Source organism: Lontra canadensis, unplaced genomic scaffold (genome assembly GCF_010015895.1).
Source record: "Lontra canadensis isolate GAN:19392208 unplaced genomic scaffold, GSC_riverotter_1.0 scaffold65, whole genome shotgun sequence".
NCBI lineage: Eukaryota > Metazoa > Chordata > Mammalia > Carnivora > Mustelidae > Lontra > Lontra canadensis.
The window spans coordinates 7,418,108-7,435,574 of NW_022631059.1; the positions used below are offsets into that span (position 1 = coordinate 7,418,108).

Genomic DNA, 17,467 nt, shown 5'->3' on the forward strand with positions numbered 1-17,467 from the left:
CTAGACATCAATAGCAGACCTTCTAGCGCCAGATGTACTGACTTCAAGGCCACTCAAGACAGTTTGTGTAAGCACAGCTCAGTCTTACGGTGGTGTAGTCTATAGCCCGTGCAAGGACAGCAAGGACCAGCCAAGAATTTTTGACCCCGGCCAAATCGCCTCTATCTGACTAGCGAGCGTGTGGGAGGTCACGTGGGCGAGCGCACAACACACAGCACACACAGTCCCTTTCTCAGGGTTGCTCGACTTTCTCCACCTAAGCCTTTTGTGCGGCTGTTCAGCCTTTAAAGGAGGCCCAAGTCAGGGCCTGGTTTGGTTCTCGTCTCAAGCCTTACCGTGGCCTCCCACAGTCAGTAAGCTCTGAATCATTCTAGTAAATTACGAAACCTTTGGCGGTTGTGGGAATCCCTCCGCTTGCAGCTGGTGTCAGAAACGGGAAAGGTCTCCGGGACTGTTCCTGCAAACCTTGCAGTGACCCACCTCTACCCGCCACCCCCAGGGGCACCCCAACAAAGACTAAAGCCCAACTCTTTACAGTGGCCTTCAAGCCCCACGTAGCCAGACCCTGCTGCATGTCTACCTTTACACACGGTGCTTCCCCCTCCCTTGTTCTGTCCGGGTCATGCCAGGTCCATGGCTCTTCTTTGCACGCTCCGCATCTACCCGCCTCGGCACCTTTTTCCAATCTCCTTCTTCTGGCTGGAATGCTCTCCCCGCGAGTCCTCCTAGAGTTTTTGTCAGGCATCCCTGACTTGGCAAAGCCAGTGCCACTCATTCTATTTAAAATCGCCCCCACTCCTTTGGCACCTTCTGTTGAATGACTTTATTTTTTGCTGTGGTCTTACACAATCTAACATCTCTTTTACTTTTTAAAATGTCTATTATGGTCTATACTCCCCTTTCCTCTACGGAGTGAATTTCACAACAGCACAACACTTGTGTGTTTCATTCATGGCTCCACACCAGGCTCCTCGCGTGCACTCAGCGGACATCTGATGGAAGAAGGAAATGACTCATTCCTACTAGACCCTCCTAGAGTGTGAGGTACCGTCCCAAGAAAGGAGCCACCTACACTAGTGGGTTATTGCCTGCAGGAAGACGGCTGCAGCAGACAAATGGCCAACAGGTATGTGAAAATACATCCAGCATCACTAACCTTCAGGGAAATCAAAACCACAATAGGATATCACCTCACCCTGTCAGAATGGCTACAATGAAAAGCAGAAGGGATAACAGGTGTCTGGGAGCATGTGGAGAAAAAGAACTACGTGTGCACTGTTGGCGGGAACATGAACTGGTACAGCCCTGTGGAAAACGGTAAGGAGGTTCTTCAAAAAACTAGAACTAGAACTGCCATACGACCCAGCGATTCCACTGCTGGGTATATATTCAAAGAAAATGAAATCACCGTTCCAAAAAGATACACACACCCCACGTTCACTGCAGTGTTATTTAAAATAGCCAAGACATGGAAGCAGCCGAGTGTCCACCAATGTAAGTGCATAAAGAAAAAATATATACATATACACATAAGCACACAATGTAATATTAGCCATAAAAAAGAAGAAAATCCTGCTGTGTATAACACCATGGACAGACCGCAAGGGCATTAGGGTAAGTGAAATAAGTCAGATAAAGACAAACACCATATGAACTCACTTGTCTGTGGAATATAAAAAAGCCAAACTCACAAAAGCAGACAGCGAATGGTGGTGACCAAGGACTAGAGGGTGCGGAGAATGAGGAGATGAGCACAGGGCGCAAACTTCAAGTGAGAAGGTGAGTAAGTTCCAGAGATCTATGGTACAGAATTGTGAGTACTGTGAGAAATATGGTATTGCATACTTGGAAGTTGCTAAGAGAGGAGATCTTAAATGTTCTCAACCGCACACACACAAAAGGTAATGACGTGAGGTGGGGACGGTGTTAAGTGAGCTCACCACGGTGGTCCTTCTGCTACACACATTGTACACATTACACTTAATGTTGTAAGTCCATACAACCTCAAGAAAGCTAGGCAAATAAAATAAAAATACACATACAATTTTTCTTAAAAATGATGGCCACACGACAGGATGTACTGACGAGAGGTTTTTCCCAAAGGTCATGACAAAGTCATCCTTTCCTTTAGGGATTAAACATGTTAAAATCACAACAAGGAGGCAGAAGGGACCTGGCTAAGCTTCTTATGTATGATGTGGCCTTGCCTGTCTGAGTTCACACCTCCACACCTAGCACAGATCTCTTGAACGTGACTACTAAAAAGCTGACTCTGTACAGTAGAAAGGAGACTCTCTCTTCTCTTTCACACCTGCCTCCATTAAAGGAATATTTATGATGCGTGTGCATTACCTTTATAATTAAAATTACTTTTGAGATAAACGCTGATGGGGAATAAAAGTCCACATAAATGGCACAACTATTGTTTGTATTTTCATGCAAAAGGAAAGAATTGCACTTTATTTATTTATTTTATAATTTTTAAAATTATGTTATGTTAGTCAGCATACCGTACATCATTAGTTTTTGATGTAGTGTCCCATGATGCACTGTTTGCGTATAACACCCAGTGCTCCATGCAATCCATGCCCTCCTGAATACCCACCACCAGGCTCACGCAGGCCCCTACCCCCTCCCTTCTAAAACCCTCAGTATGACTCCTGGAGTCCATAGTTCCTCATGGTTCATCTCCTCCTCTGGTTCCCCCCCTTTATGTTTCCCTTCCTTCTCCTAATGTCCTCCCTGCTATTCCTTATGTTCCATGTATAAGTGAAACCATATGGTAATTATCTTTCTCCGTTTGACTTATTTCATTTAGCACGATCTCTCTCCTCCAGTTCCATCCATGTTAACTCAAAAGCTGGGTATTCGTCCTTTCTGATGGCTGAGTAATACTCCATTGTATATATGGACCACATCTTCTTTATCCATTCGTCTGTTGAAGGGCATCTCGGCTCCTTCCACAGTGTAGCTATTATGGACATTGTTGCTATGAACACTGGGGTGCATACGGCCCTTCTTTTCACTACATCTGTATGTTTGGGGTAAATACCCAGTAGTGCAATTGCTGGGTCATAGGGTAGCTCTATTTTTAACTTTTTGAGGAACCTCCACACTGTTTTCCAAAGTGGCTGCACCAACTTGTATTCCCACCAACAGTGTAAGAGGGTTCCCCTTTCTCCACATCCTTTTCAACATTTATTATTTCTTACCTTATGAATTTTTAACATTCTGACTGGGGTGAGGTGGTATCTCGGTGTGGTTTTGATTTGAATCTCCCTGATGGCTAATGATGATGAATATTGTTTCATGTGTCTGTTAGCCATTTGTGTGTCTTCTTTAAAGAATTGTCTGTTCATGTTTTCTGCCTATTTTTTGACATGATTATTTGTTTTATGGGTGTTGAGTTTGAGAAGTTCTTTACAGATCTTGGATACCAGCCCTTTACCTGTAGTGTCATTTGCAAATACCTTCCCCCATTCCCTGGATTGTCTCTTTGTTTTGTTGACTATTTCCTTTGTTATGCAGAAGATTTTTATCTTGATGAAGTCCCAAAAGTTAATTTTTGCTTTTGTTTCCCTTGTCTTTGGAGATGTGTTTTGAAAGAAGTTGCTGTGGCCCATGTGGAAAAGGTTACTGCCTACTTCCTCCTCTAGGATTTTGATGGATTCCTGCCTCACATTGAAGCGGACTAAATCTAACCAAAGAGGTAAAGAATCTATACCCTAGAAACTACAGAACACTTATGAAGGAGATTGAAGAAGACACAAAAAGATGATAAAACATTCCATGCTCATGGATCAGAAGAATAAACATTGTTAAAATGTCTATGCTACCCACAGGAATCTATACTTTCAATGCCATCCTGATCAAAATACCAATGGCATTTTTCAAAGTGCTGGAACAAAAAATCCTAAAATTTGTATGGAACCAGAAAAGACTCCAAATATCCAAGGAAATGTTGAAAAAGAAAAAGCTGGGGGCATCCCGTTGCCTGATTTCAAGCTGTATTACAAAGCTGTGATCACCAAGACAATATGGTACTGGTAAAAAAACCAGACACATAGGGGCGCCTGGGTGGCTCAGTGGGTTAAAGCCTCTGCCTTCAGCTCAGGTCATAATGCCAGGATCCTGGGATCAAGTCCCGCATGTGGGGGGTGGTCTTTGCTCAGCAGGGCGCCGGCTTCCTCCTCTCTCTCTGCCTGCCTTTCTGCCTACATGTGATCTCTGTCTGTCAAACAAATAAATAAAATCTTAAAAAACAAAAAAACAAAAACAGACACATAGATCAATGCAAATAGTAGAGAGCCCAGATAAGAATCACACTTCTAAGCAAGCCCACGTGTTGAGATCCAGTACATGTTTATGCCATTTTCTCTACCCAACATGGCAGGAAAAATGGGGTATAGTTTGTTTGTCAATTTGCTTTCGATCATTTAATAAGAATGGGTGTATGTTCCCTAAAATACACAGGAATGAGAGATTACTAAGTAGCTTAAAATCAAGAAGAGAAAGAGAATATGCAATGATTTATATTAGAAGAGCGATCCTGTAAACTCATCCGTTACAGGGGGGAAACAATTTTCTTCCCCAATGAAAAGCTATTTCACCAATTACTTGTTTTCAGAGTGATATATACTAGACATGAATAATTTCCTTTCGGAGGCTGTTCAGATGCCTTTAATCCAAAAACAAACAAACAAACAAACCCAACCCAAAAAGCTTTTCACAACTTTGTGCATTCCCTTTAAGAAAAGTAATTTGTACATGCAACGTCAATTTTCACATATACTTGGCATACCTAAAAATTTCTCTTAAAATGTTGTCAAAAGCACAATAGAGACTCTCTCTGGCTGGTAAAGAGAAGCACTCATGTGTGGTAATTATTCAGTACCTCTGCCAAATGTCACCTGGGCTTCTTTCCCTCCTGCAGGTGCTAAACCCAGGGTATTAATTTAAATCACTCAGGAGGTAAGGCAGAGCCTGACACCGGAGCATGCTAACTCAGCAGCCAGCTATAAAATTAACAGGGGTACTTACTGGACACCTGCCACCTTTCTTTAAACAATCACATTTCAAGAATGGTTCCAAGGGGATGTGTTGATGCAGTTAGAACCTTCTAACGCAGTTAAAAGTTAGATCTTCCCATCTTCACAGTTAGACCTTCCCATAAAAAAAAAGAAAAAATCAGAGCCCCTGCCAAACCTGATGTGTTTCACTGAGGTTTCAGGGCTTCCAAGTGGAAAGAAACAAACAAAAGACCAGAAAAACCTCAAACAAAGTAAGCAATATGTCTCTTGGCTCACCAAATAATCTCACCATTCTTTGTCTCCAGGGGCAAGGAGTGGCAATTAATCAGGCAATTGCACCTTCTTAAAAAGCTTGTATTTCAACGCTGGATTTCTCAAGGAAAAAAACAGAGATATGATCTGATTTGCTTCTGTTGGGTGAAGAGGGGGAGAAACAACATCTAGAAGACTTTAAATGATCTAAGATCACGATACTGCTGTCCACGTGCGACAAACAATCCTGGCTCTGGAATGCTGAAAGAGCAAACAGGAAGTTCCAGAAACTGAGAAAATAGCACACGTCCAAATGGTTTTAGGGTGCTCTGGGGACATGAGAAAACGTTCCTTCTCTTCCCTAGCTCCACAGAAGTTCACGAAGAACTAGACTCACCTAGTGGACTATGACATTCAGCCTTCCTAGATAGTATCAGGGTTTGGAAGTAAGAAGACCGGAGTGTGACTCCTCAATCCACCATTTACTCGTCTAATGCCTCTGGACCAGTCATCCAGGTCTCCAAGTTTCCTTTTAAGATGAGAACGGTAATATTATCTACTTTCTATGAGCAGCAAATGGCTTAAAGGAGACAGTGCATGCGAAATAGTATAGTGACCTTCATGTAATAACAGCTACGTAAATATCAGGGATTATTTTCAATGGCTGGTATGCCTGCTGGGACAGAGTTTTCCAACTGGATAATTGGACCAGATTCCCATTGGTTGTGGGGGATAGTTCCAGGCAGCGTATGCTCGCAGCATCTGGCCCCCCCCATCCACTGGACGCCAATGGCATCCTTGTTCGATTGTAACAATAAAAAATGGCTCCAGACATAGACAAATGTCCCCTGGGACAAACACATCCCAGGCTGAGAACCGCTGTTCTGTATTTCAGTGCCATTACGAGTGATATTGCTAATTACAGTCCAATAGCGGTTTCGCCCTCTTTGCTTTGGGCAGTTATTAAATGCTGTATTAGACACATTATGTTAGATTTTCTTCCATTTTAAACCTTACATCCATCCTTCTTCTGATGGCATCGGTACCCTCTTCCTGCTTTGGGAGAACCACCCCACTGTATTTGTACCCTGCTTGCTTTGTATAAAGTCCTCAGTGTAGTACTTGACACCCTCGGAATGTGAGGGTCCATATACGGTAGGAATTTCCTTTCTATCGGCTCAGGGCGTGAGAAGATCCCAAAGTTCTTGGAAGTCTCCAAGTGGAGCCAGAGCAAAGCCATCCTAGAAGAAACAGGACTGAGAGATGAAACCTACGGTCATTTAGCCTCTGATCAAGCCAAGCCTGATGCCATCCCTACCGCCTGGACCTTCAGGTATGTAAGCCAATGATCCTCTCTCCTGTTGTGTTGGGTTGGTTGACACAACTGTCTACTCCATGCCAGGCGTTATGCTAGGTATTTTTGTAGCCCTTTTTACAGGTGGCCAGTGGAGCTCAGGGAGTGAGGTCATTACCTCAAGGTCCACACCCAGTATGGGGTAGAGCTGCGATCTCTTTTCATTTCCTCCGGTTCCTGTCTAGTTTATTACACGTGTCCTGGTGTCAGTCTTGGTGGAGCAAAGTGGGGCCACTGAAAAGGAGGAACACTGAGTCTCAACTCTAACAGAGGCTGACAGCTTGTCCAAAAAAGACCGGTTCAAACTTCTGGGGGAGATTCCTTGTGTTCTGGTGGGCAAAACTGCAAAATCTTTGCAGATGCATGTTGGACCCATGAAAACTATTTGCGTAGAGGGACTTAAATTCTCTTCATTTATTGACAGGAGACAAGGAGAAAATTGTATTAGTTAATATGAAACTGCTTTGTTTTGAACACATCCAAAAATAGCCAAGGAAAAAGTTGTCTTCACTAATAAAGCAAGGCGATATGAAACCTTCATGCTTGGGGGAACACAAATGATCTTATTATCCTGAGCATCTTGATGGTAACTATAAAAATTCATCTTTATTTGAGTTTCAGGCAAAATATAAAATAGTCATATTACCTTGTGTTTAACACTGTCAGTACCCTGCAAACTCAAGTCCTACTCTCCAAGTAATCATAATAAAACACTGAAGACCCTACTGGGGAGAAGCCCAGGGCCCTTCCAGATCACCTGCGTGCACCGCTGCTGTTACCCACAACAACCTCTCGAGGAAGTTATGACTTGGATAAACTTAAAAAGGAAGTTAAAACCTTTGTTCAAGGCCAATTTCTTTTTTTAATTTTTAAAATTTTTTAAAAAATATTTTATTTATTTATTTGACAGAGATCACAAGTACGCAGAGAGGCAGGCAGAGAGAGAGGAGGAAGCAGGCTCCCTGCTGAGCAGAGAGCCCGATGCAGGGCTCGATCCCAGGACCCCAGGATCGTGACCCAAGCCAAAGGCAAAGGCTTTTAACCCACTGAGCCACCCAGGAACCCCTCAAGGTCAATTCCTAATAAAGAACAGATGTCAGAAACTAGGGTCTCTCTGACTCCTGTCAGTGCTTCTTCTGCCCCACCGAGCTGTTGGAGAAATGAACAGGATCCTAAGAGCACATTCACGACGCTTTCCCTTCTGAGGACTCGCCTTCTGGTTAGCACCAGCCCCACAAAGCATGACCACTGAATAAGAAAAGGATTCAAAAGTACGAGTGTTCTAAGTCTGTACAATATTTGAGACACAACACTGTGGAGTGTGGGTGGTAGGTATTCTAGTCATCGAACAGCTGGAGAGCTTGGGCAAAGTACCCTAAAGGTCAGACCATAAAGAGAACAAAGTCATAGAACAAAATGCTTTCATTTTCTGAGTCAGCACTTTATGGCTTTTGGTCAAAGGCCTTGGAATATTTTTGAAATTTATGTCTCCAACATATCCATAATTTTCATCCATTTCTTTTATCTGAGCTACCGCAGTATCTCCCCATATGTACCTCTGCCACTTCTATCCCATTGTCCACAAAATATAAATATGGTATCACACACACACACACACACACACACACCTGCTTAGAAAATCTCTGTGGTTTCTTATCACACTTAGGAGAAAGATCAGTCTTTAAAATAATCTCCTAGACCCTTAACAGGCTACTAGATTAATAAGAATAAACTAAACTTTTGCAAGAGATGAGTGAGTAACATTAAAACCTGAAAGATAATGTCAGAAAAAGTTTAATATTAGTCATGAGACACTATAGAAGTTTACTAAGGTTTTAGTTTCCAGAAATTGTGATAGAAAGACGTACTCTTCCTATTACTATTCCTATAAATCTAAGTAATAATTGAAAATTTTTAATGTTTGAATAAGAGCTACCCCAAATAGGCCCCACACATCCTGATCAAGGCAGAATTCCACTCTGCATCAATATGAAACACAAGTGGGAGATGCTATGAAGCATATAATCAACAGAAAGTCTACTTCTATCATAAACCATTTTTCATACATAGATTTCACTGGTAATGATTAATACATAAATAATTTCTGAGACCAAAACAGGGAAACATACCCGCTTTCCCAAACAAATTCTGATCTTTCTACAGAAATGTTCCCATAAGGATAATAAACAAGTAATTCTGACAGAACATTGCTCTGAAAATTACAGTTTTATTTTCTAATGTGAGGACCTTTGCCATCTCTGGGAGATTCACAGACTCATTTATAGCATTTCAATTTCCAGGTACTTAAAAATAAAACAATGGGAAAGAGATGTTTGGGAAAAAAGAGCTTAAAAACTTTCAAGGAGAGTTGTAGGAGAATCAAATGCATCATTATTTCTGAAAAGCAAAGCTTAGATAATTGGGCTTTGCTTATCATGGAATGAGCAAACTAAGTTGAATAGAGCATGACTGTCATATAGTCACACAAATTAGGGTCTTAGGTGTGTGGAACTTCTGTTTTCACTCTCCTTGGATCAAGTATTGTATTCTTGTTGGGAAGAACCATTCGTTTTTACCAACACACCAAAGATTTTTCAAAATCACAAGCTGACTGCTTTCAGTTTGAATATGAATGTCAGGCCATGTTACAGAAGCACTTGTATTTCTTAAAATTTAGTCATTTAAAATTCTAAAATATAAAATTAATCTCTGATGTTAAAAAATAAATAAATAAATAAATAAAGAGCCCAAATTCTGAGGGAGGAACTGTGCATGAGGGGGAGAAAAGTGAGATCCTGCTTAGATGAATCTCTTTCTAACTAATGATCAACCCAAAGATTATCGGCACCCTCTTCTCTTTCCAAAATTGACTTCTGAAAGAAAAAAGGGAAAGCCCTAGAAGGGCTTATTGGGTCTTGATCGCAATAAGCCAGTTCTAGAATCAACCTCTTAGTGTTAGGGCTCTTCATAACACTGTGGAAGGAACTCAGTCAATGGTGCCTTCAGAAATGAATGGCCCCTCCCACTGATCATCTACCACTGTGAGCCAAAGAGAAAACATAAACAGAATAACAATATGGATGTTTTCCAAAACCCAAGTAGCTGGCGTGGGTCCAGTATGACCCAGTAAATGGTACATTTTCAGCCTCTTTACCTAATTCAACTTCAGTTGGTGATATGGAATCAAACCATGCCATGAAAATTCATGAAGCATTCATGAAGCATTAGAACCCTCCGGGGAAATAAAGCCGTCCTGCATAGATGACTCCTTTAGAACATGCCGAGCCCTATAGGATCATAGCTCAACACGGCTGCAGAAACACACAGCAGGGTGGACCTGACACATAGCCCTGGGGAGAGGGAAAAAAGGAGAAGAACGTCATGAAACTCACCTCCCTGCCTCAAAAGTGAACCAAGCAGCATCTCGCCCGTACCGTCGCAGGGCACTTAGCGGCCAAGAGATGAGTTTGACTCTGGGATTCTGGACGTCCCAAAGACAGATGTGCTCATATGTAATCTGCAAGGCACATTCGCCATGAACATCTAAGTTAGGGGACGGCGTCAAATACACATTGAATCTCTCTGGGAGAGAAACAGAAGGTTAGTTCTAAAATCCCGGGAATAAAACATCAAAGACATTGTAGGAACAAAGAGGCATTTCAAAATCATTCTAGCTCATATTCTAGGTTTAGGTTGAACATTCAGGAAGATAAGCTTTCTCATAAATTCACAGTCCCCGAAAATGATTTTTTTTTAATGGACACCATGTTAAGTAACATAATAATGACGTGGTCTGGCTGTCCACATACACTAAACACTATTTACAGGAGCGAAGACCATTTTTAGAATTTTTGAATTTGCATAATAAAAAATATGTATGCCAATAAAAGACTAGAGCAATGAAACCATTAAAAACAATTTTTTCCTGCCAAGTACATATTAATTACACCCGCATTTTTGTGTTCACAAAAGATGCAGGTGCAAAATAATTGTCACATGATTTAATGATATTAAAGTTATATTGATCAACTCATAATTTTCATAACTAAATGAATAAAACTACATCCCTAGTTATTTAAATAGAACTCCATGCTGATACTATGCATTTAACTGACCACCGGTTTGGGAAAAATCCAATGGATGTACTTGAATTAGTTTTAACAAGAACTCTCCTTAGCCAATTACGAATATCCATTTGTTCATTTGGACAACTGTTAAAATTTAACCAAGACCATTCTCAGTAAACGACTGGGCTTATTACTACAACCAAATTTTCATCTCCACAGATTCAGCCATGGTATTTCTGTTATATTTCTAGAAAATTCATTAATTAAGGAAATTATGAGTCAAAACCTGTAAGCGAAACATAAGCAAAAATATTACTACAGCAAACACATTTTCACCTACCCATCATTATGGTAGATTGCCTATTATCTGATAAAATAGTATGGCACTGATCTTATTATTGGTATTCAAAATTAATTGTTTCATAATAAGGAAGTCATTAGAATTCTTGTCGATTTTAGCTCAGTTTAGTAAATGGGAGTGTCATGACTACATGATTTCATGGATCTCTTTTTCCAATTTTCTAAAGTTATTTCCGTCTCCCGATAACTAATTGTTTGCTGCTTTCTGGCAACTATTATTTTAAAAGTATATTCTAATGGAGTAAAATCTCGCCCAGGGGAATTCTAGAACAAGTCAGAAAGACTGTCATCTTTAAGTAAAAAGTAAGAGAGACCATTATCAATTCACTCACTCAGAAGTTCTTCTGTAACTCTACCTCACTCAAGAATAACAACAGTGACAGTTGTAAGAGTGCCTGTGATGGTTACAATTACTTGAAGTCATGAAAATTAGTATCATAAAGTGCCTTCAAAGACTTAGTTGAGTTTTATAATGATCCCTCCTAGTTATGGGCCAGGGATATTCCTATTCCTGTTTGACATAAGAGGAAACTGAGGCACAGTTGGTACGGTAAAGGGAATGCCTAGGCCCAGCCCGTTCTTGGATTCCATTTGCCACACTACTGGCATACAGCTTCAAAAATATAAATATACATTTGTAAAAAAATGGGGGACTGAGCCCTGTAGATTTTTTAAAAAATCAAAACCTATCAAATTTTCCTATGTCTGGCTTCATAGGCATCTGTCCGTGAGGCAACACAGGTGCGTCCTCTCAGCCCGGAGCCCCCTGATTCAGGGAGGTACGCAACAACGGCCCAGGGCTTGGTTGTATGACCTTCGGAAATGGCTCGGCTTCCCTACAGCTCAGCTTCTTCCCAGTCTACAAAGAGACTTTTCTGAATTAGCCAAGCACTTGTAATTCTCAGTCAATAACATTTCCGTGGAGAGGGATTACGGCACATATGGGGCGTCCAAAATAGTCCCAGCCTGTCAACGTGTCACGAAGACAGAGTTCCAAGTGACAGCAAGGGCATTTTTTTACTGAGAGCTGGAGTGTGTGCACACAGGAAGGGTCAGTACAATTCCACCTCTGTCACATTCATCGTCAACCCCGGGGGCTCATGGCCTTTTCTGGTGTGTTCCATCCTCACAGATCAAGTCACTAGGCTACCACAGAGCAGGACTCCAGGATCCAATCTACCCTGCCATAAGGTTTGGTTATTTCAAACAAATACTCTCTCGCATCCAGGCTACTACTGTAAACCAATACTGAATTTTGCCGAAATGTTCATGGATATTTTGATCATTATTACCTAAAATGACTCCGTCCCAAGTTGAGTGCTGAGCTCAAGGATTTGGGCTCATGTGTTTCAATTAAAAAAAAACAAAAAACAAAAAAACAAAAAAAACTAAACGAAAACAAAAACACGGACTTAGGTGGATTTAAACCTGAGAAAATAGTCATGAAGTTTGGATTCTATTAAAAACATCTGGGGTGCCTGGGTGGCTCAGTGGGTTAAAGCCTCTGCCTTCGGCTCGGGTCATCATCCCAGGGTCCTGGGATCGAGCCCCACATCGGGCTCTCTGCTCAGCAGGAAGCCTGCTTCCCCCTCTCTCTCTGCCTGCCTCTCTGCCTACTTGTGATCTCTACCTGTCAAATAAATAAATAAATAAAAATAAATAAATAAATAAATAATCAGAAAGCTTTCAGTGAGATATTTTCAATGAAAAACTTAAGACCAAAAACAAAAACAAAACCCCTCATTATGTGTAAAAATCAGTATTTTAGGACTAGAGGTGCAGGAGTGCATCAGACACGAGCTGATGGGATCAGAGCAGGAGCGTCAGTCTCCCCATCTGCAAAATGAGGGGAGGAACAGGGGCTGCTTCACGGAGCTGCTGGGAAAATTCGATGACCTGATTTCACCGGCCACAGACACTGGCACGTGGCGGGTTCCCCCAGGTTCCTAGCCGGTGGTACTCATACAGTTACGTCCATATCTGTGCATTGAACACACATTAAGAAAAGAAAGACACTGAAATAGTAATACGGGATCTAGGTCAGCTAAAGGCTTCCTTTTACTCCTTCATGCACTGCCTACATCTTCAAAAATGTCACGCAACGAAGACGTCTTGTGGTGGGACAAAAACAGCGTTCAAGAGAGCGAAGGAGAGAATTTCCTTTACGTACCACTCTGTTCTCTCTCAACCCCAGTAGCCAGCAAGTCAGGCTCTCCGAGGCTGATGTCATTGATCCGCGTGCCCACACACTCCATCTGGAGGACTTTGCACCATTCATCGGCCTCCAGATCTGTGGAAACGTCCGCAAGATTAACAAGCGTGCCCAGTGCCTGCTTAAAAGCGAAGAGCAAAAGCCCTCCCTGCCTCGGACGAACCTGATTCACAAGCGAAGGTCTTGGAGGTATCATCATTGAAATAAATCCCTATGGCGTGCTTCTTGGTGCTCTTGGGCAACCGAGCTACGTTCTTCACGTTGTTGAGCTCTGTAACCTGAAAAAGGAACAAGTGCAGATCTGATCACACTCCCTGAAGGAACACGCCCAGTCACCACCACCGCACTACGGGGAGGCATAGTGAGAGGAAGGCACAGCTCGCATGAACACCGCTTGACCACAAAGTGCATTGTTGAGAGCTGTGAATCATGTTTGTTTTATCCTTCATACACAGCAAGCAAGGTTAGTGAATGACCTTCCTTTTTAAGTCTTCTAAAGCACAGTAAATAGCATGGGCTCAAAACTTCATAGAGATAGAAAGCTCATTTTAGTGTTTTTATCTCCCCGAAGATTCTCCCTAACGAATAGTTCTCAGAACTATATCCCCGTCTCTGTGGAAAGCCTTTCAAATACTCCAACCCCTTGGGGTACCCCCCGTGAAGGTAACTTAAACCCGTCCACCCCAGGGGAGGAAGGGAATGGTGGTCCAATTCATAACTGAGTCTTGTCACTCTTCGATAATCAGGAATGGAATGTCAGTAGTCCCCAAAATGCCCCTCTACTCGGGGTTCAAGTCTTATATTCCAAGACAGACAGTGGTTTTGTTCCATGCTCCCCCAGTCTCTCTGGCTTACTCCGAGCTCCTCAATAGTTCACAGGGCCTCTGTTACAGTCTGCCTGCTGCCCTACAAAGTATCACCTTTTTCTTATTAATAGGGAAAACCTGCCCCATCAGCAGGCTTCCATGCTCTCCTTCCTTCCTCTCTCCCACAGGCGCTTGGCCCCTGTTACAAACTTTCATAATGTTAACACTTTTATAAACCATCCCCCTCCCACCAAGGGTATTGGCTTATTGTGTTTCCAAAATGGCTGCCCCTCCTTCAGTTACATCCAGATTCCCGGCTGCATTCAAGGGCTGTGACGACAGGCTGCCTGAGAGAAGGCGTGGGTGGCCTCAGGGTACTTACAAGATAAATAATGCACATTAACAAGTTTGACCTCCCCTTATTTGTGTTATAGAAAAGAAGATATCGCCCATCGGTCTTTGGCTTCAGTACTCTCTCTCATCTTATTCTACATACAAGGAATGCTTGTCTCAAGAAGTTGGGGTGCGGGAGAAGCCAACATTCTCCATACATGAAATAACTTGATTATTTCATTCCCCTACTTCCTAACCTCCATCGGCTCTCTTTATAGTATAAATGCAAATTTCTTGGCATAAAATATCTTAAAAGTTGCTACTGACCAAATGTTTGTGGCTCCCAAAATTCACATGTTGAAATCCTACCCCTCAAGGAGACAGTATTAAGAGATGGGACCTTTGGAGGGTGATAGGTCTGGAGAGTGGAGCCCTACTGAACAGGATTAGTGTCCTTATAAAAGAGACCCCAGAGAGGGTCCCTCTTGCCTTCACCATGTGAGGACACAGCAAGACGATGCCTTCCATGAACCAGAAAGCAAGTTCTCACCAGACATCAAATCTGCCAGTGCCTTGAACTTGGACTTCCCAGACTCTAGAACTGTGAGAATTACATTGCTGTGGTTTAATGGTTTATGGTATTTTTTATGGCAGCCCAAATGGACTAAGACATCACTGTTCCCCAAAAGCTGGCTATAGCACTACCTACTTCAGTAGGTAGCTTTAGCAGCTCAACACCACTGACTTTATTCTCCAGCTACTCTAAATCCCTCAGAGTTTACCAGATACAACTGTTGATATTTTGAATATTTTATTTATGTATTTATTTATTTTAGAGAGAGGGAGACTGTGAGCAGGGGAAGGGGCAGAGGGAGAGAAGGAATTTTGAGCAGACTCTGCGCTAAGTGTGGAGCCTGACGTGGGGCTCGATCTCACGATCCTGAGATCATGACCTGAACTGAAATTAAGAGCCAGACCCTTAACTGACTGAGCCACCCAGGTGTCCTGCAACTGTTTATTCGTTGTCTATGTATTTTTGTGCCAATACCCCAATACAAGCACTAATAGCCTCAACTACTTACTGGTGTCTCCACTCCCATGTAACCTCATAATTCACTATAAACACAGCATCCAGATGATCTTTTCAAGCACAAGTCTGATACCAGCATTTCTGTGCATAAAACAACAGTTCGGTGACTTCTCATTGCTCTGGGACAAGAAGCCAAGCCCTAGGGTAACCATCAAGGAACTCTGTGGTCTTCCCTGCAGCTATCCTACCAGCCTCCTCCCCTAAACCTTCTGGATGTGTCATAAGTTCCAGCCACACTGGCTTTTGTTCAGGCCTCAGCAGGCACCACGATTCTCCTGGCACAGAGCCTTCCTTACGCTCTCCTTACTTCACTTGTGCCCACCTTAGGGGTCTTAGCTCAAATCTCACTTACCCACAGAGCCCTACTGGACACCCCCTATCCCTCCATCTAATCAGAGTCTCCAAGCTCTATCTTCCAATGACATCTTTTGCCCTCAAGGTCCTCTGACAGCCACATGGGCTGTGGTTTTGTGCCTGTCTTGCCTCTAGAATGAAAATTCCCTAAGTTTTTGCTCACCACAGTGTCCCTGAATCTAACACGGAGCTTGCCACATAGCGAGAACTCAATGAATATATGTGGATTGATGAACCAAAGACCAAACACACCACAAACTTACTTGCATGGAGCCTCTCCAAGGTGAATGCCTCTTTCTCCAGGGAGATTTCACTTTTCCTTCAAGGCCCACTTCCTTGGGGAAACTTGCCCTGACCTCAGTGTGAATTACTCATTGCCTTCTCTCTGCTCCCGTGTATGCTGTACGAAGCTTTGTTCTATTATCTGTTACCGTAATTAATCCATCGATCTCTCCAACACCCACCTAGACGTGAGTCACCTATCAATGACTTACTGATGGGCTGAATCAGTGATAATCATCTGAGAGTCAACGCTAATCGAGCCTGCACCGTTTATCACACACTGTGCTTAGACCAGTCTTACATGATGTGTCTCATTCGAACTTCATAAACATTGTGCAAGATAGATAATATTATCAGTTATTTTCCAGCTGAAGAAGCTGTAGATGAGAAAGGTCAAGGTCATGAGCTCAAGGTCACAGCCAAAAAATGGCAGAACCAAGCTCTGAATGAGGCAACCTGACCCTAATAGCTGTGTTCTTCACCCGTCTGAAATACTAAAGACTGACCCTAAATACTTTCAGCCCAGAGAATCTTTAGCCGGGGAGGTCATCTCATATTTGAGGACTTCTTTCTTTTCATTGGTGTGGGGTGGAGGGGAGGGGTGCAGGTGAAGCAACGCGTGAGTGCCCCAGCCTTTATTCTGAACCCTCTACTGAGACATTATATAAAAGCAGTCCACCCTAACCTGAGGCACAGCGATGATTTTGAAATATGTCATTTCATTACATATCCATTAAAGGTAAAGAGGAAGGAATGTCACCCAAAAGGGTCCGAAAATGTAGGAAGAACTGCATGAGTCAGAACACAATTACCCATTTGGAAAATTGGTTTAGATTATAAGCAACCCAACATCCCCAGCTCGGGGGAGGTGAGTATTCACAGAGCAGGCAGGATTATGTCTGTTGTGTCAAAGGACTAGGAGGGTCTAAGGCAACAGTTCAGAATCACATCCCAATGAGCACGCGCTTGCACACATCCCTCCCCCACCACCCACATACACACTCTTTACTTTCAAAAGAATTGCAGTCTGCGCTAGTCCATTAACAGAGCCTTCCTCAAAATACATGCTAGAGTGAAAATTATAAGAACATTTGCAGGTATATTTACAAGTCACTTTAAAACCTGTATAAGACATAAAAGCAGAATGTATTTTTTTAATATTCTCCCCCTTTTTTTTTAAAGATTTTTATTTATTTATTTGACAGAGATCACAAGTAGGCAGAGAGGCAGGCAGAGAGAGAGAGGAAGGAAAACAAACTCCCCGCTGAGCAGAGAGCCCGATGCAGGGCTCGATCCCAGGACCCTGGGATCATGACCTGAGCCGAAG

General features: G+C 42.5%; 1 protein-coding gene across 1 annotated transcript in view; it reads right to left on the reverse strand.

Annotated features, from left to right (window-relative positions):
* DOK5 (docking protein 5) overlaps window positions 1-17,467 on the reverse strand; it is a 151,068-nt gene that overhangs the window by 40,680 nt on the left and 92,921 nt on the right. Inside the window, exons 3-5 of the mRNA XM_032878935.1 lie at window positions 13,439-13,553; window positions 13,234-13,353; window positions 10,029-10,218 (exon numbers count right to left, since the gene is read on the reverse strand). Coding sequence (XP_032734826.1) covers window positions 10,029-10,218; window positions 13,234-13,353; window positions 13,439-13,553 — 425 coding nt within the window. The remainder of the gene's footprint in view (window positions 1-10,028; window positions 10,219-13,233; window positions 13,354-13,438; window positions 13,554-17,467) is intronic.